Source organism: Mastigoproctus giganteus, chromosome 2 (genome assembly GCF_048544385.1).
Source record: "Mastigoproctus giganteus isolate SK-2022 chromosome 2, ASM4854438v1, whole genome shotgun sequence".
NCBI lineage: Eukaryota > Metazoa > Arthropoda > Arachnida > Uropygi > Thelyphonidae > Mastigoproctus > Mastigoproctus giganteus.
Window position 1 is genome coordinate 89,029,890 of NC_143576.1, and position 20,205 is coordinate 89,050,094.

The 20,205-nt window shown below is 36.5% G+C and overlaps 1 protein-coding gene across 1 annotated transcript in view; it reads right to left on the reverse strand.

Annotated features, from left to right (window-relative positions):
• Positions 1-20,205, reverse strand: part of LOC150089402 (ras-related protein Rab-31-like) — a 120,013-nt gene that overhangs the window by 33,642 nt on the left and 66,166 nt on the right. Inside the window, exons 4-5 of the mRNA XM_090389968.1 lie at positions 18,436-18,529; positions 10,981-11,136 (exon numbers count right to left, since the gene is read on the reverse strand). Coding sequence (XP_090246094.1) covers positions 10,981-11,136; positions 18,436-18,529 — 250 coding nt within the window. The remainder of the gene's footprint in view (positions 1-10,980; positions 11,137-18,435; positions 18,530-20,205) is intronic.

Here is a 20,205-nt window from a genome sequence, read left to right on the forward strand (position 1 = left end):
GACTGCTCTGGGAGCATTCAGGACTTCTCCAATGCAAAGTCTTTATATTGAAGCTCACGATCCTCCATTACATCTTTGTAGAAAAACATTATTGCTTTTCTACGCTTCTAAGATCCAGAATCTTTCATCGCACCCCAGTTGGGAGTATCTTTATCACACTTGGTGGAATTCTTTTTATGAGAATAAGCCACATGAAAATTGACTTGCCTCACTCAGGATCAAAGATCGTATTCAGAGTTGAAATATCAATTTAGCTAATATTTTTCAGAACACTACTGTACCTCTTCCACTTTGGACGTATGTTTCTGCCTCCCATGATACACATTTTCTCCAGTGGGGGAAGAATGTCATACCGCCCAACAATATAAAACAGTTGCACTCAGCTCATGCTACTCTTAACTCCCATGCCTGTAAAATATATACCAACAGATGGTAGGTGCTGTGGCTGTTTTTCTTTTTCCTTCATGTACAATTTCAGCCACATTAGCATGCAGTGTCTTCACTGCTGAACTTTATGCCATCAAGTTAGCACTTAGTAAGATTATTGAACTTTCCATCTCATCTACAATAATTTACACTGATTCCCTCAGTGCTATCTATGTCATAAGGAAGAATTTCTCCTCTTCTCACCCTACATTGAAAGAGATTCATTCACAGCTATTCTCCTGTAGAGTGTCCAATCAGCTTTTGCTGGATCTCTGGCCATTCTGACATTCCGGGAAATGAAAGTGTGGACTTTGCCGCTAAACATCCTCAGGTTCCTTTACACTGACTACAAGCCTGTTATGACAACTGGTCACAGATATGGAAAAGGAATACTAACAGCAAACCTGATCAAATAAAACAAGAACCAAAGCTGTGGCTCTCTGGCTTCTGAAAAAACAGGCAAGAGGAAGTGGTGCTGGCAAGGCTGAGAATCTCTACTTGTTATTGGAAGAAAGTCCACCTCAGTGCTCATCCTGTAACAGTCAGCTTACGGTATGCCATTTTATGCTTGATTGTCCATTACATTCAACCATCTGGTCAAACCCTTTTCAATCAGTTTCCAGGCTTAACATATCACATGGTTTATCCCATATCCTAGGAAACGATGCAAATATTGAAGAACTTTTAATATACTTAAAATGTATAGATGACCTATACAAAACTATATAATTTAACAACTATAAGAATATGGTCATGCATTTAAACAGTGAATAGACATAATTTGGCCTCAGTAGCCCTTGTCTTTAAACCCAATAACAACAATAACCAAAACGAAATATGAAAAAAGTGTTCAAAGAGCTTGCAATTTCATATTGGAAACTGGAAAAAGTGAATACTGTATATTCTACTACTGTATTTCCAAGAGGAGAAATTAGCTGTATATTTGCTTCAATGTATTCAATTGTAGAGTAATTTTTGTAGACACTGAGTTTCTCCCATCAGCTAGAAATGCAATAAAAGAGCATATCAGTGGAATGCTAATTACTGACAACTAAATCTAGTGGAGAATACGGCTACTGTTTGTCAAGCACATTACATTAGTTACAAAGTAAATTTTCTAACTAATGTAATGCACCTGACCAAAAGAAAAAAGTTATACAATTGAAGAAATGTTAAAGAAAATTGAAATAGTTAAGAGGGACAAAACAAAATATAGTATATTTCATGAGTGTATTGTAGACTCTGTAGAAGATGAAGTAGGCCTCCAAAGAAAGACAACTAGACTTTATGAAAACAGTGATGTGGACAAGTGGTTTCTACAGAGGTGTACTAAAGGAGTATTGATAATTTTGAAAGCATAAGCTAGTTGGTGGGGAAGATGACATATTAAAACTTCTGAAGGTTGGCTCTGGATTTGGAAGGCTCATCATAAGATATCCCAGGTATCTCGTAGATGAATCTGCATTTGGCAACAGCACAGCAGCAGAAGTGTTTCCTGTGTACTGTGATTCAAGATGATGATTTCACAACTGATGAAAACAGCACTGTTCTGTAAATGTCTCCCTGACAAGTCATTGGATATTAAAAAGGCACCTAACAAAGCATGCATGAAAACTAACACAGAGAAAATTATTGTGCTACAGTGCACAAAAAAGATATGAAATCATAAGCTAAAGCTATTGTGCATTGGTAAAAGTTGAAGTCCCCATGGGGACCTAAGAATATAATGTGGATAACTTATGTAAGGAAAAAGCACTGGTCCTTTGGTTCCTAATAAAGTGCTTTAACACATAACATGAAATCTCTACCTGTGATTTATAAAAACAGCTCCAATGCTTGGATAACAAATATTTTTGCTTTGTAGTTTGAAAGTGAGATGCCACTTTCTTTCCAAAAAACTTGTCCAACTCATCCTTCGACTGATGTCATGAAATCAAAAGATTGCAATATCAGATTTGCATTTCTGCCAAGGAACACAACTGCTCTAATTTAGCCAATGGATGAGGGCATTATTCAAGCTTTCAAAGCTTACTATCATGGTGAGCTACTTGCTAGTGTTGTGAAGTCAGAAAATTCAAGTTCTAAAAATTCTGAAAACATTAACCCTGAAAGATGTTGCATGCAATATTGGATTAGTGTGGGAGAAAGTAAGCTCAACAGCAGTTGAAAAATGCTGGAGAAAATGTATTGGAAGAGTCAAGATGACTAATAGTAACCTTAAGTTAGCAGCATTTTCAAAACAAGAAATAAAGGCACTGCTTGTATCGTACTTGGTGGCAGTCTTGGAGCAAATGACCTAGCTGCTTGGATTGAGGTGGAAGCAGAAGCTCCAGTTGTGTGCATTACCTGAGCAAGGAAGAAATCACAGTCTCTGTGAACAGCAGGAAGATAATCAACAAACAGAAAGGCAGTGACTCAGAAAATAATGTGGATGACTTATGTAAGGAAAGAGCACTGGTCCTTTGGTTCCTAATAAAGTGCTTTGAAATATTAGAGGTGATGGCAGAGTGATAGATAGTGAACATCTTCATTCATTGCATCTGCCCACTATTAAGAATTATGTACTGAAAAAATGCTGTCATCAGTTCTGGAAAACTAAATTTTATGAAGTGTAAGTCCATAACAGCGTTATGTATTAGTAGGATGTAAAGGGAATGATATAACTTTTAATACTTTAGTCTGTATAATCATAAAACATTAGTAAATAGTGTTTATTTACTAATGACATTTTTTAAAATAAATACTAAAATTTCTTCAGCTTTATATTGCAGCTAATACTTTGCTTATAATACAAGTATTAAAATTGTCGTTTGACACCACATTATATTGCAGTTGCACTGTATATGCAATTTTTTATGCAAGTTTAATGGAACTATATATATTATCAGAAATATGCTGGCCATAGTAACATTTTTCTCCCATGCTCCTTTTAAGCCTGACAATGTCATAGACATGTCACTGGTGGTGTGATAATAACGTTACATGTTCGATGTCATCAGCAATAACAGTACTGAATCACAACTATTGTACTATTTGGCTGTGATTTTTCCCTCCCATGATCCTTTGCAGCATACACTTCCTTAATTTTCCCACTGCTAGGGGATGACATTTATTTTTAAACATTGCTCCTACTGGATGACACCGTAATTTTCTTTTTTTAGGACAGACTCACGCTCAAGGCTGTGTACTTTCTGAGCAAGTGCCTAACCCACTAGTCTACTGAGACTTACTTTAATAATGAAAATGACATATGGCGTGTTTATTTCTAAACTGTTCTGAGAAACATTTCAAAGTCTTTTTTTTTTTTTTTAATTTTCTGGTATTGCCTATTTTTGAAGTCTGCAAAACTTTTAAAATAAGTGTATTATTCAAAACCTAATCTGTAATGTAGTTTGTTCCGAGAAATTGAGGTTTCAAATAATAATAATAAAAAAGTAAAATTTCTTGTTGCTATTGGGTTTAACGACACAAGGGCTGCTGTGGCCAAATTGTGTCTGTTCATAGTTTAAGTAGAGGCAATATATTATTATAGATGTTAAATTATATCCGCTTGTATATAGGTCAATACATTTTAAATACGTCAAAAGTTCGTCTATATTTGCTTCATTTCCTCTAAAATGAGATAGATCACGCGAGATATTCAACATGAAAAGTGGTTGATCGGATGGTTGAATGTAAGGGACAATCAAGCAGATTGACAGTATGAGCAGTGCGGTGGATTTTTTCCCAATAATAGGAAGAGATGAGTGTGTCCAATTCTGAGTTCTTGCCAATACCACTTCCTCTCATCTGTTTCATCGGAAGCCAGAGAGCCACAGCTTTGGTTCTTGCTTTATCTGGTAAAGTTTATTGTTGGTGTTACTTTTCCAGATCTGTAACCATTTATCGTAGAATGCTTTGCATATCACAGACTTATAGTCAGTGTATGGAACCTGAGGATGTTGTGAGAGAGCCAGTTGGGGATGTTTAGTGGCAAAGTCAGCACTTTTCGTTTCCTGGAATGCCAGAATGGCCAGGAATCCAGCAAAAACTGATTGACTGATTGGACACACTGCAAGAGAATAGCTGAGAGTGAATGTGTTTCAATGTAGGATGAGAGGAGGAGAAATTCTTTCTTATAGCAGAGTCAGTGTAAATAATAGCAGATGAGATGGAAAGCTCTATAACCTTACTAAGTGCTAACTTTATGGCATATAATTCAGCGGTGAAAATGCTGTAAGGCTAGTGGTAGTGAGGCTGTAACTGAAAATGAAGGAAAAACTGCTGCAGCACTATTAAAGACAAAAACATTTGGTGGGTTGCCAGTATCTGTTACCCCCCACAATACTTTAAACTCATTGAAAAGCGTCATCACAGAGTGGGACCTACTTTCAGTTACTGAGGAGGAATTAGTCCAAGCACTTAGTAATCAGTGTGAAGTGCATAATGATTAAAAAAGAAGTAAATCTTGTACTAACTTGATCCATCATTTTAACCTTCAGCATTCCTGATTTGCCATCCACTGTAAAAGCTGGCTATTTAAAATGCCGGATTTGGCCGTACATCCCGAATCCTCTTCACTGTTTTAAATGCAGAAATATGGCCATTTTCAGCAGGCATGCAGAGGTGATGCCATCTGTCCTACATGTGGCTCGAAGGACCATACACAAGCAGATTGCTTAGCCTCAACCCCCCCCCCGTGTGTCCTAACTGCAAAGAAAGCCATCCTGCATTACAGATGTGTCAATACCACTGAGCACCTTTTTGGCAAATTGGTAACCCAATTTGCTAAATGATAAAGTTTCTTGTTAAAGAAACTTTATCAGCCTCCAGAAAAGATATACCTAAAACCAGTGAAGCCACAAATACTCCAATTAGTATCCCAACTAATACTATAACAGTCTCACAAGACATTGAAAGAGTGAAAACTACTAAAGATTGTAAGAAAGCTGAACCACAAACCAACAGTACAGAAGTGGATGCACACCTGGATTATGAGGAACCCATCCTAGAATTGCATGTCAGTGACACTATGGATACTGGTCACCTCACATCCAAAAAACAGCCAGATGAATCATCCTCAGGTAAACTTAAATAATGCATAAATAATAATGCGTCATACAGCGAAACTGCAGAGGACTAAGCAGTCGTTCTGATGACTTAAAGGATTTAATAGTTCAATTCAACTCCATAGCTGTATGCCTACAGGAAACATTCTTGTAACCCCAAATTTTGTCAAAATTCTCCAATTATAAGATGTACATATGAGATAGAAACTCAGAGTCTCCTGCACGTGGAGTAGTAGCCATTCTGGTTAATTGTAATGTGCCAGTTAAGAACAAATCTAGAATCTTGGTACATCAGTTACCGTTTTCGTGTTACAGTTTTCGGTGACTTTAATGGACACCATCCATCGTGGGGATCCGCTACAATGGACAGAAGAGGCAAATTAATTGAAGAATTTATGAATAATAGTGATCTTAATTTACTAAACTCTGGATCTCTTATTTACATCTATTTTGCAGTTGACTTGTCAATTTGCTCTCCATCCATCTTTCCGACCCCTTTAGCAGTGACCACTTTCCAATTATTTGCTCAATACAAACAGCGGTAAATTAAAATCCTGACCAACGATCCAATTGGAAGTTTAGTAAGGCGAACTAGGATGGTTATTCTGCCCAAATGCCCTTAGACAGAAACATTGATGATGAAACTACTTACATCACCAATCAGATTCTGACCGAAGCAAATTCTTTCATTCCAAAATCTGACATATCGCACTCACCAAAATCACTGGTGGAATGCCAAGTGTTCTATTGCCAAACAAGAGAAAAATTGTGCACGGAATAATTTCCGGAAGTAGGAAGTGTCCTACTACTGTACCTTAATTGCTTATAAAAGGCTTAAAGCAAAAGGAAAGCAAAACACAATTCATGGATTCCTTTTGCATCAACCATCACAAAAGACATGGATCATCTGGAGAAGGATACAGGTGCTAAATGGCAAATTTGTTTGGCTGTCCTCTACGATACTTCACTGGAAAGGGAAAGACATATTTACTCCTGAAAAAATTGGCAATGTGTTAGCAGAATCTTTTGCCACCATCTCTGCTTCTGCTTCCTATGCATACTCCTTCCATAGCATTAAAGATGGTGCAGAACGGTATAAAATTAACTTCTCAATGCACCACTCCTTTTCATACAACCAACCCTTTACATTAATAGAACTGAAAGAATCATTAAATAGATCTCCAAACAGTGCTTCAGGGCCAGATGGTGTTCATTACATTATGCTGAAGCATTTACATGAAAAGGACTTGTGTACCCTGTTGATTTTCTACAATTGTATTTTCTCTGAAAATGCCTATCCTTCTTCCTGGTGTCATTCATTCATTATCGCCATACCAAAATTCAAAATTATAGGCCAATATCTCTTACGAACTGTGTAGGGAAAATTTTCAAAAGGATGGTTCATAAAAGACACATCTTGGAGTCGCAGAATCTCCTTCCAGACCATCAGTATGGATTTTGGAAGAACCGATCAAAGCTGAATCTCATATTCACAATGCCTTCATCATGAGACAACATCTAGTCATGGTCAATTTAGATTTTGAAAAGGCATTCGCCCCTACTTGGCATCATGGTATTATAATGGATCTTTACCATCTAGGTCTAAGGGGACAATTGCCTGAAATAATTCAAAATTTCTTGCGACTTCGGTATTTTCAGGTCCGATATAAAAACATACTATCTACATCTCACATTCAAGAGGAAGGTGTACCATGGAGTTCAGGTCAGACAAGACATTCCCTTAACAAAAACCATGCTGTGTCTGAGCTATAACTGAATTCCTATCAAGATGATCCTGCAGTGCTTCCATTAATTTTCCTGGAACAGAAGTTAAACTCACAGGTCTATAATTACTTGTATCAGCCTTTGATCCTCCCTTTGTGAATTGGGGTTACATTTGCACATCTCCAGTCTGTGGGTACCTCCACTGAGTCCAAGGAAGCTCTCATAATTAAGGCTAAAGGATTGCTTACTTCCTTTGCTGCCTCCTTTAATATAACTGGATAGATCCCATCCACCCCAGGTGCCTTTCTTGTATTTATCTTCAACAATTTCTCCTCTAATTTACTCTCAATTATTACAAGATCATCTAACTCACTGCCAGTGTTTATTTCATTTATGGCATTCCCCTTCCTGAAAAACTCCTCATGTGTGAATGTAGATGCAAAATATTGATTTAGTTTGTTAGCTACCTGAGCAGGATCATGAACAGTTGAACCATCGATATCAAGTGGACCAATCTGATTCATCCCCTTCCTTCTAGAGTTTACATAAGTAAAGAACTCCTTGCATTCCTTGCCAAAGATTTCTCGTAATCTGCCTTCGGCTGCCTAACCTCCTTTGTAACTTGGTTACAGATCAACTTATATCTATCATAGGCTTCTGTGTCACATGTTAATTTATATGTATCCCATGCATTTTTCTTCTCTGCCATATGTCTCATTAGTTCATATGACATCTATTTAGGCCTGAACCTTTAACAATATTTCTTAGTTGGTATGTAAAGCCTAGTAGCTTCCAAGATAAGTTCTTTGAATTCTTCCAATTTTGAGTTTGTTGTTGGTAACATCATCAGTTGGTCCCACTGTATAGAATTTAAATATTGTCTCAGACCATTGTAGTCGCCTTTACGAAAGCAATAACCCTTCCCTTTACCCCTGATGGTAGTTACCTCCTTGAGTAAATCCCACTTCAGCACACTGTGATCACTGCCACCTAGTGGTTCCTGTATCTGCAGATTCTTAATGCATGAAGAATCACTACTGATAATCAGATCAAGCATATTACTCCCTCTAGTTGCTGCCTGAACATGCTGATGTAGAAAACAGTCATCCAATAAATCCACAAAAGTCTTGCTAGTGTGTGTTGACCTGCCCACAAAATATCTGGGAAATTAAAATTTCCCCATTATAAGACTCTGATTTACTGGCCCACTCTATTTCCCTGTACAGTTTCTTATTATACTTATCAGAGTCATATGGCCTATAGCACACTCCTACTCTCAATTTTGATCTCCCAATGCTTAAGTCACACCAAACTGACTCGACACTGCACTGTCCAGCAATGTCGACTGGCTTCACTTCCTTGGATTTTATGTGTTTCTTAACTAATAGCATAACCCCTCCTCCCTTCCTATCCTGTCTATCCTTTCTGTAGACATTGTACTCCCCAAATTCCAGTTCTGCATTACTTATATCTGTGTGACACCACGTCTCTGATATCCCAACAATATCCGCCTTTGATGCTTTGAGCAATACCTCAAATTCATCAAATATATTTACCAAACTCCTAGCATTGGTATACATGCACCTGTTCTTTTTCTTAGCTACCCTAACACAACCCATGTGTTTACTTGTACCCCAATGACTCCCAGCAGTCTCTGAAATATCCTGCATCTTATTTTCCTGGCTGCTGCTCATTCCAATAGAAGCAGTGCAAGAATCACTTTCACCTCTGCCAGTGGCTACTGTTAATCTATTAGTCCTTGTATCCCCCCCCCTGGGCGCCTCCGTAGCCAGGTGGGAAGGAGCAGCAGTGCGTAGCACATGCTTCTTGATTAGACCGGGGTTCGAGCCCGTCACCACCAAATACAGAGTATGCGGAAAGGTCAAGGAATGACCACCGCATATCCCGGAGCAATATGGCCTTAGTTGCTAATGCTCCTAAAAACCAAATAACAAACAAACAACAAACAATATCCCCCCCAATCTAGCAGTTTTCCGACCCACCTAACACTGCCTCGATAGCATCAGCAAACATTCTTGCACCCTTTCTATTTAAGCGTATCCCATCCCTGTAGAAGCAATCTCTCCTGTTAACAAGTACAGTCCAGGCTGAAAAAAATTCTACCCCTTGAGCATTGCACAATCTTTCCAGGGCCGAATTGATCGACAAGGCTCTCATCATATACTTCCTCCTATCGTGTCTGGGCAGAATTGCAGACACTTTCAAATTCAACCCTATTTCACGGCTTTTTTTCAACAGTGACCTGTACTTGTTAAGCAATTCTGCCGGTCTCCTACTCTTGATATCATTAGTGCCAACGTGTACAACTATATCACCTTTTGTGCCCTTAAAAGATGATATCTGCTCTACAATGTCATCAACCTTTGCCCCTGGCAGACATACCCTGGTCCTGTTCCACCTATCCTTTTTACAAAGCATGTTTCCCGTTTCCCTGACAATAGAGTCACCAACACCTACTAGTTCCTTTGGGAACAGCGCATTCTGCCTTGGGGGTTGCCGCTGTGTTGCGCAATACCCAAGTGCAAGCTCTGGCGTTGGTGTGGGCAGCTGAGAGCTTGATGGGCCCCTCACTTTTAATCCTTCCAGGGCATCCACCCTGTCCTTCAAGCTCTCATATAGGCCCATAACAACGCTGAGTTGTCGCCTGATTTCCTTACACTCCTTGCATCGTGCACATACAAAGACATCTCCCATGGCAGTATCATGTCCCTGACTGCTCCACAAACATCAAGCAAATAGTGCATTTTAAAAGGCTGTGATTCAGAGGGCAACTGTCCCTCTCAGTTCTCCCCTGAGCCACAGCACTTCCATTAGCTTGAGCCTTTTGCCTTGCTGCTCTGGTCTGAGTCATGATTTCAATTTCAGCACAAAATTAAAGCCCTAAACTTGTATCACAACACAGTTATAACGCTATATTTATGTTTCATTATTGAGTGTTATCTACGAAATCCCTTTATATAACTTCCGTATCAAGTTAAGTATTAATTATTTATTTTTGCTAATTATTTATGTTACGTAATCTAAGTCGTTATATGTATATAGTTAAAAGTACAACTTAATTGACAATGAAGTTCAACAAGATTAATAGACAATATTATATTATGTACTATACTATACTAAGCTTATGCTGTCTAGTTCGAGATATTTTGTATCGCGTAACAATGGCGGCAATTTACGAACGGTAAATCTACGGACACTTAAGTATCGATTAACTTCCAAATCTCGCTGTCTCAATTCAGAATAAACTAAGGATCCTGACTAGCTACTTACAGAAAATAATTTGATATAACAATTGGTTAATAAATTGGCTAAATATGGTTAAAAAAAAAACCTCTCGGTCAACGGAGCTGCAACTTGTAACACGTGGATTTGATACCCTTACCGATACTAAGTAATACCTACAAAATCTCTATCTAAGTTAAACTTTAAACTAAGTATCGTAACTAGGAATATAAAGCTACTTTAGAAAATAAGTTAATATGCCAATTTAATCTAATAAATGTGAGAGATGCAGATCAACATGTTCACAGAATTAGGCTTAAAGTAATTATACATTTTTCTTGCTTACAGAATTGTGTAAATTCCATTATTATTGTGTTTTCTCCATCAACAGTAAACAGATTTACTGTTGTATAGATCTAAAAGGAGTACTGTGTTCGTATGCTATTTTTAGGAATTTGCTTGGAATTAAATTTCACTTTTTTTTCAAAATATGTTTAGACTCAAAAATATTCTGTGTAATCCATTAAAAAAAACTTGCCTTTACCACTTTTAGCTGATGTTTCAAAATAGAGAGCCCCTAATCCCTCTGCAAGCTTTTTTGCTCTTTCAATATCCACAACTCGTTCATGTTGTAAATCAGATTTACTTCCACAGATACTTAAAAGGACGTACGGTTCAGCATTCTTCTTTACATCTGAAACACAAGTTATGTTAGAATTAGAATAACTTTCCAGTTCCACTCACTCCATTTTTTTTTAATTGCTAAATTCATTAATTTTTATGAGTGTGGAGTTCACAGAGTTGAAGACACTTTAGCTTCTATAGTTGTGAATACATCACACAGTTTTCTTCTGATTCCTGTGATGTTGATGGAGTATCTTTGTTTCTTTAACTTTGTGTAAGTGTGACACACAAGTCAGTGAAACTTTCAAGTTTCACAATATTTTTAAAAGGATTTTTTTTTTTTTTTTTTTTGTGATTAATGGACTGCAAGATTAAAGTATGATTATAACAATTCTACTAGAGCAGACTAATAGCATAATTCAAATATTAATACTTATAAATATTAAGAATTTGTGCCAGAGAATAGCATGAGAATCCAGTTAAAAAATTATTTACATACTAAGAAAATGAAAATACATGAAGTCCTACTTTAGGCTCATGATGCATTCCTAGAAAACTGAATGCAAAGTATAATTATTATGCAGAACATATTTTTCCATACACTTACTATTAGAATTATTTATAAGCACGGCAGTGACTGATCAATGATTTATGTAATTTAGAACATGGGGAAATAAATTATTCAATGTAAGAAGGTGAAAAGACTGAGTAAGATGGTTGTTTACCATCAGGAATCAGCATGAAACATGGCCTACCTACACTGCAGGATTTGTATCATTGTTTTTCATTTAAGTTAAAACTTTCACTAATTGATAAGGATGTTTTATTATTCCAATATAATTATTAAACAAATTGTTTGATGTATGCATTCTGTTACATTTCAGCAATTAATAATGTCATGATTTATAATAAAAATTTTGTTTCTGCATATCCACCACACTGCCTATTCGTTTATTAACCAGCGTATCGCAACAGACAATAATGTCCAGCTTCAGATATAATATATGTTATATGGAAAGCTTATGTGATGTATAAAAAAAAATAATTACCAGATTTCTATCAGTTCAATTTTAATGAAATTTGGAAAGATTTTAAATTACATTTAAAAAAATTTTAAAATCCATTTACTGGGCATTGAGTTATTACATGGGGGAAAGGCAGACTAAGAAATAATTGGTCTGATTTGGGAATCATGAAAATCCATCCTCTGGAAGTAAAGTTATTATATGGGGGAAGGGAGAATAATAATTACCAGATTTATATTGGTACAATTTTAATTAAATTTGGAATGGCTTAAGATACTGAAAAGGCCCAAAGATAAAATTTTACAAAAATCCATCCTCTGGGAGCCAAGTTATTAGATGAGGTTGGGAAAAAAATAATAAAATAATAACTTGCCAGATGGATTGATTTGATTTTAATGAAATTTGGATATACACTAACACAGCTAAAAAAAAACAATACTTGTTTGTATATATAATTAAATATAAAATAAACTTTACAGAAAAAAAGTAAAATTAATTTATGCAGCAATTTGTACAATCAACAGCACGAGCTCTGCTACATTTGTCACATGCACCTCTTTGACAGTTTTTATATATATCACTAGTTTTATTTTTTTCACTTGATACTGTCATTGTTTTCTGATGACTCTGTTTGTGAAGAGCATCTCTTTGAAATCTTTCTACAAGCTCTTTAATGATTTACAAAATAAATTAACCAAACAATTTTCAGTTTGCAATTTTGTGATGAAGCTGGATATATATCAGCTATAATCAATACATCATAAAAAGAAACTTGTAATGGCTATATTCTAGAAACTCTGTCAAAATATTTCCTTGCCATCTGTTCATTCACATCCATGCCATGGTTTGCTGAATTATAAAACTTTACATTAGTGTTTTTTTTTTTTTCCCCCCATCAACTGTTATTGACATGTGTGCATAAGTAGGGACCAACTGATGATGTTACCAACAGCAAATTCAAAATGGGAAGCATCCAAAGAATTAATCTTGGAAGCTACTAGGCTTTACATACCAACTAAGAAATATTGTTCAAGGTTTAGGCCTAAATGGATGTCAGATGAACTAATGAGACATGTGGCAGAGAAGAAAAATGCATGGGATACATATAAATTAACAGGTGACACGGAAGCCTATGATAGATATAAGCTTTGTGTTATTTTTTTTGGTTTTTAGGAGCACTAGCAACTAAGGGTGGTCATTCCCTGACCTTTCCACATCCTCCGTGGGCTCAAACCCCGGTCTAATCAAGAAGCATGTGCTACGCACTGCTGCTCCTTCCCACCTGGCTACGGAGGCGCCTAGATATAAGCTGGTCTGTAACCAAGTCAGAAAGGAGGTTATGCAGGCAAAGGCAGATTACGAGAAATCTTTGGCAAAGAATGTAAAGAAAAACAGCAAAGAGTTCTTTATTTATGTAAACTCTAGGAGGAGGGGGATGAATCAGATTGGTCTGTTGGATATCGATGGTTTTACTGTTGATGATCCTGCTCAGGTGACTAACAAACTAAATGAGTATTTTGCATCTACATTCACATATGAGGAGTTATTCAGGATGAATCAGAGGTGAATTAAACTCTGGCAGTGAGCTAGATTATTTTGTAATAACTGAGAGCAAATTGGAGGAGAAATTGTTGAAGATAAACATAAGAAAGGCACCTAGGGTGGATGGGATCTATCCATTTTTATTAAAGGAGGCAGTAAATAAACCCTTAGCCATAATTATGAAAGCTTCCTTGGACCCAGGGGAGGTACCCATGGACTGGAGATGTGCAAATGTGACCCCAATTCACAAAGGAGGATCAAAGGGCGACACAAGTAATTACAAACCTGTTAGTTTAATTTCTGTTGAAGGGAAATTAATGGAGACATTGGTTAAAGAAGCACTGCAGGATCATCTAGACAAGACTGCAGTTATAGCTCGGCCACAGCATGGGTTTGTTAAGGGGAAGTCTTGCCTGACCAATTTGATTGGATACTATGATGTGGTCACAAACCGACTTGATGCAAAGAATAATTTTGATATCATATATTTGGATCTTAGAAAGGCTTTTGATACTGTTGCACATGACAGACTGCTGCACAAATTGGAGCAGTGTGGTATTGGAGGTAAATTGTTGCTATGGATAAAGGGATGGTTGAGTGGGAGAAAGAGAGTAGTAAACAATGGACACTGTTCTTCGTGTGGACTAATGTTATTAGTGGAGTCCCCCAGGGTTCATGTGTCCATTGTTGTTTTCTGTATATATTGATGATGGTATATCCGGCTTAATGTCCAAGTTTGGAGATGATATGATGGTCTGCAGGGCTGTTAATGACACTACGCTGCTGCAACAAGATCTAGAAAAGTTAAGCAGATGGGCTGAGAGGTGACAACTAAAGTTTAACATTGACAAATGTAAAGTACTGCACATGGGAAGCAGTAACCCCAGAGTAATGTATCAACTGTGTGGTACTACACTGACATTGGTAGAAAATTAAAAGGACCTGGGTTTAATTGTACAAGCAGATATGAAGTTTTCTGAGCAGTGCAGACTGTCTGCAAGGGTGGCACATGGTGTCTTGGCAATGATATACCGGAAATTTTCTAGCAACTAAGGGTGGTCAGGTATAAAAAGTAAGGTATAAAATTGGAGGCAATGGTCAGGCCACACCTTGAGTACTGTATACAGGTCTGGAGGCCTCATTTTAAGAAGGATGTAGAGCTGCTGGAACGAGTACAGAGAAGGGCAACGAGATTAGTGAAGGGAACAAAGGGTTGCTCTTACAAAGAAAGGATTAAGTTTTGCAAATTACAATATCTGATTGAGTTGTATAAAGCCTTGAATGGTTTGAGCATGCTCAATGCTGATGGGATACTTCCTCTTGCTCAGAATAAGGTTGTGGAACCTGTGGAATGTTTTCCAAGGTCGACCTGGTGACTAATCCTACCTCACCTGGGGATTCTTTTCTTTGTGATCGATTTAAGGAGTGCACTGATGGAACAATTTGAGTCCCTGAAAAAACGGGTACTTGCCCTCGAGAATAATGCATCTGGGAGCTCGTCAGGGACTCAAAATTCCAGCAATCTACCAAGTGATGCACACCCGATTCGAGCCTCAAAACAAAAAAACCAAGTGCAAACTACTCTGGTTAAAAAGGACATTGTTTTATTAGGAGACTCCACTGTCAGGGAAATGCCGAACATTTTTTGTAATAAGGATAGGTGGAGTAGAACCAGGGTATGTCTGCTGGGAGCAACTATTGATGATGTCACCAACAGATTGTCAGATTTTAAAAGGGGGTAAAGAGAATATTATTATTCATGTGGGGACTAATGATATTAAACGTACATGATCTGACGATTTGTTGGAAAAATACAGGACCATGCTGAGGAAATGATACAAGCTAGGCCATAATGTCTATGTGTCTACAATTCTGCCCATACACGATAGGAAGGATTATATGTTAAGAGCCTTGTGGATTAACTCAAGACTTGAAGGAATCTGCAAGGCTTTAGGGGGAAAATTTCTATCAGCATGGCCCACGCTTGTAGGTAGAAGGAATTTGTTTTGTAGAGACGGGATACACTTAAACAAAGGTGGTGCAAAAGTTTTTGCCAGTATTATTGAGGATACCTTAAAGGTTCAGGGAAACTGCTAGCTAGGGGGGATGTGGGTAATACTGACATGCGTTTATCTGATAATATTGGTCAAAGTAACTCTTGTACATACCTTAAGAGTTCTTATCTACGACCCCAACTGGATGTATTATCTAGATGTTCTGGGGGCAGAAATGTTTCACGTGAGCGGGTAGCTAATATCAGGGAAGAGCGCCTAAAAAACTTCACGGGTTGTGTTAGGGTTGTTAAATATACAAGAACTGTAAATCTTAATTGTTTATACAGTAACGTTAGAAGTGTCGTCAATAAAATGAGTGAATTCGAACTGCTGGTTAAAACAAGTAACGCGGACATAATAGGGCTTATAGAGACATGGTGCCACCCGGAAATTGGGGATGATGAGTTTAAGTACGGCTTGTATAATGTATTTAGGAAGGATAGAGTAGATAGAAGGGGTGGTGGGGTAATGCTTCTTCAGAAGCAGCCTGAGTGCGATGATAGCTTTCCCGGATTCAGACATTTCACATGCTAGTAAGATAGTTGGAAACAAAGTTATAATGCGAGTAGGAGTAATCTACAGACCAGGTGATTGTGAAGATTATGACAAAAGCCTCTACATGCAAATGGAATGGGCAAGTAAGCGTCAATGTCTTATTATGGGTGATTTCAATTTGCCTCTAATTGATTGGAGTAAATGGGAAGGAAATTCGACATGGGGAACAAAATTTTTAAATCAACTAGATGACTATTATTTGTATCAACATGTCAGGGAAAGTACTAGAGAAAAGAATATCCTAGACCTCATCATCACCCATGAATCAGATGACATAACATGGCTGACAGTAGAGGAACCAGTAGCAGGAAGTGATCATGGAGTTCTACGGTGGATGATGACAAGAGTGGTAGCAGAAGTAAAAGGCAAAGGAATGGGTTTTAATTTCAGAAAAGGAAATTACGATGCCTTAAGGTATTACATGACCTACTAATTCATAGTGCCATGGAGTCATCCATTTCTCTCTGTAGTGCAGACACTACAACTTGACCTCTGCCTCATCACCTCCAGTTTACTAGGAATTTATAGTATTTTTCATGTACCTGTAGATGTATAAAGTCTCCTCTCCTCAGTAGATTTATACCCTGTACAGTTAGTAACAGCCACCAAATGTTTCCTGATTAGAGGTGATATCATTTTACACCAATTGATACGTGCTCCACTCCCCATTGTTTCTTCAACTGCATACATCATGAATAATCTGAACTAATGAAAAAAAATTAAAATTCTGTAAAAGAACTTAAACCTTCCAACCTTTATTTTTCACAAATAAGTGCTCTAGGTTCTAAACTCAATGATAACAGCCACCAAATGTTTCCTGATTAGAGAAGTCTGGTTAACAACCTCCAGAATAACATTTTTTTAAATTTTCATAGACCAACTCAAATTTTATTGTTTTAGTTAATGCAATCTAATATAATCTAAACATTTTGGATAGCAAGTGGTCAGCAATCAAGTTTTGATGGACTGAGCCTCAGAAAACATATTACTAATCTGTACTATCATCAGTAGGTCACTGGTGGAATTCACGGCTATCCTATATATATTTTTAATTATATATATGAATTGACTATCTTAATTTGTTATTAGTAATTTCATTTAGTTCATTATGTGTGCAATTTTCTGTTTAAAAAAGAGTGGGAAGGAAAGCAAATATTAAGTTTCCCCTTCATTTGGATTTCTTTTTCTAATAAGTTGAAATGTTCAGTGATCAACTCAGAGGATGGATCTACAGGTGGATAAAACTGAACAATGAATTTTGGGTCATATCTTGTTACAGGCATGAAAGCATGTTTACTTTGTAGAATTTGGGCTGCTAAACACAGAAATAGTGCTTAAAATGGCAGATTGGCTCTTGTTTTAGAAAAAAGTAGTTTTTATATTTATATTTAAATTTATATTTATAGAAGGTATATTTTTATTTATATGGCAGTAAGATGTAGCTATGAACATACTTGTACCAAATGCGAGACTCTTTCGCTTGTATTCAGCTTCAGGGACATCCATTTTCACCATCCGTCAATAAGAAGAGAAACAGAGCTCTGAAAATACTTTGTGTGGCCTCTCTATATATAACTATCCAAGTTTTTCAAATATTATGTTCTTTTAGCACAGCATAAACAATTACTTCTAAATTTTGTTTTTTATAGATAAATTAAAGAGTAAAAATAATTTGTTCATTATAATAACATACTGCAAAATAAGTGTGCCCAATCAGAAGAGCATACTGATTTGATGATACCATGGCCATCCCAGATTTTCTGAATAAATAAAAATAAAAGATACTGAACACTTTTTTTTGTAATATAGGCAGTTTCCATGTTATTCTTTTTGTAAATTACAGTATTTTGTTTCCCTCATCAGAGTCAAATTAAAGTAAATGCTTGTGATCTCTTTTTTTTTTATGCTATTTTCCATTATAAAAGGAATTCTAGTTCTGTGTAATTGCTAATTAAGATTTCCAAAATTATCATGTTCTTTCAATTCAGCATGGCATGTTTATTTTACAAATTGTTCATCCCTGCATAATGTCATTGAGCTCTTTTATCTGAGGAAGTGGGTATTTCCTGTTGTTGGAAATGTTTTTTATAATTACAAAAAAAAAAAAAAAAAAAATTCTGAATCAAAATATAATAATATGCTTATAAACAGCTTTTCTCAATTTTTTATTAAAAATCTCAAAAACAAACATACCATCAATGCACCTTATCATGTCATCAAAACTTTCTTCAGATGTGATATCATAAACTAGTAAGATAGCATCTGCATTTCTGTAGTAGATTTGTGCCTAAAATAATGGAAATAAAACCAGTCAATTTCTCTCAAAGTTAAACCTATACATACAGAGTATTCCATAAGTCCAATCCCAGAGAAATATATTTAACCTAAATTTCAAGAAATATTCAAAGTAATATCTTTAACTGTTTTGAAGAAATGATGCAGTTGTCCAAAGTTCTGGCTTTCTTTTTGTCGCAACTGTTACAATGGTTCAATATTAAGGGCACGTATGTCAAAGTCTGTGGAGTAATTCTGTAAACAATTTTAAGGTTCACTTAACGTGAGTCCTTATGGATAACATTAAGAATGGACAATCAAAGGGAACTTAATCTAACCAACTTTGTATATCAGGGCTGAAATTAGGTGTTGTTCCATCCTTCTGAAAAAGTGTCAAGTTGATATTTTTGGTGGTCTTTAATCTAAATGCATTGCTGGCACATCATGCAATAACTGACATTCTCAGTTGTTGCATGATGTGAAGAGTGAGCATTCATTCTTCCTCTAGGAACAATGTTCCCACACAGAACAGTTGGTGACTCCGTAGCCAGGTGGGAAGGAGCAGCAGTGCATAGCACACGCTTCTTGATTACACCAGGGTTCGAGCCCGTCACCACCAAATATGGAGGATGCGGAAAGGTCAGGGAATGACCACCGCATATCCCGGCGCAATGTGGCTTTAGTTGCTAATGCTCCTAAAAACCAAACAACACAGAACAGTTACTTAGAAGTTAGTTAAAATATGAGTATTTTCATGCTCTAGTACATTGTGTCACTAGCAGACAGTTATTCGGCTCATAAATTCAGGACTTTTTTTTTTGCATAACAAACATTGTAACTAATCTTTATATTAAAGGAATAGTTTTAAGTGTCACAAAAATAAAGAAATCTGTGTAAATGTACACAGATTTCTTTATTTTTGTGACGTAATGGGAATTCCTAAACAGGAATGGGATAAATATAATTCTTGAATATTTTCCTTAGTGCAATTCTGTGAAATATATGAATATTCCAATCCCAATTAACCTAATAATTAACACTGTAGTGTTTTATAAATTTTATATATATATGAAGGTTAATTGAAAATTTGTAGTCTCCTTCATGCCTTATGACTGCATCCCAATGTTTGAGTAATTTTTGAATGTTATTTAATTGTCTGATGCATTTGGTCATGGCTGTACTCAAAGCTTCTATAGGCAGAAATCTTTGCCCTTTCAACAGTTCCTTGAACTTGGTAAATACAATAAGTCCCCAAGTTATGTAATTTCGGACTTATATAAAATTTCCAACAACAGGTAAAAGAAAATAATAATAATCAATAATGATGAACACGGCATGCATAAGTGAGATATGGAGTAACAAACTTAAAAAATAGGAATGAAGAGAAGATTCTGAAAATTTATTTATAAAAAAAAAAACATGACTGAAGGGGACACACATTTCACCAAAATAATGTAAAAACCCACCGAATTCCAGCTATCAGTATTATTGCAAATGCAATAAGATCGAGTTTACTACCTGTTTAAAATCTATTGCACTAACAGAAAAGCCCAATAAACCGGAAACTGCAAATTGTCTTTATTGTTTTATGGTAGTGACCTCCAGAAATGTGCTTTAGTAAAATGTGAGCTCGTGTGAGGTGATAATAGTGCGTTTCCCCTTAACCCTGTGAAGTTCTTTACAGAAAAT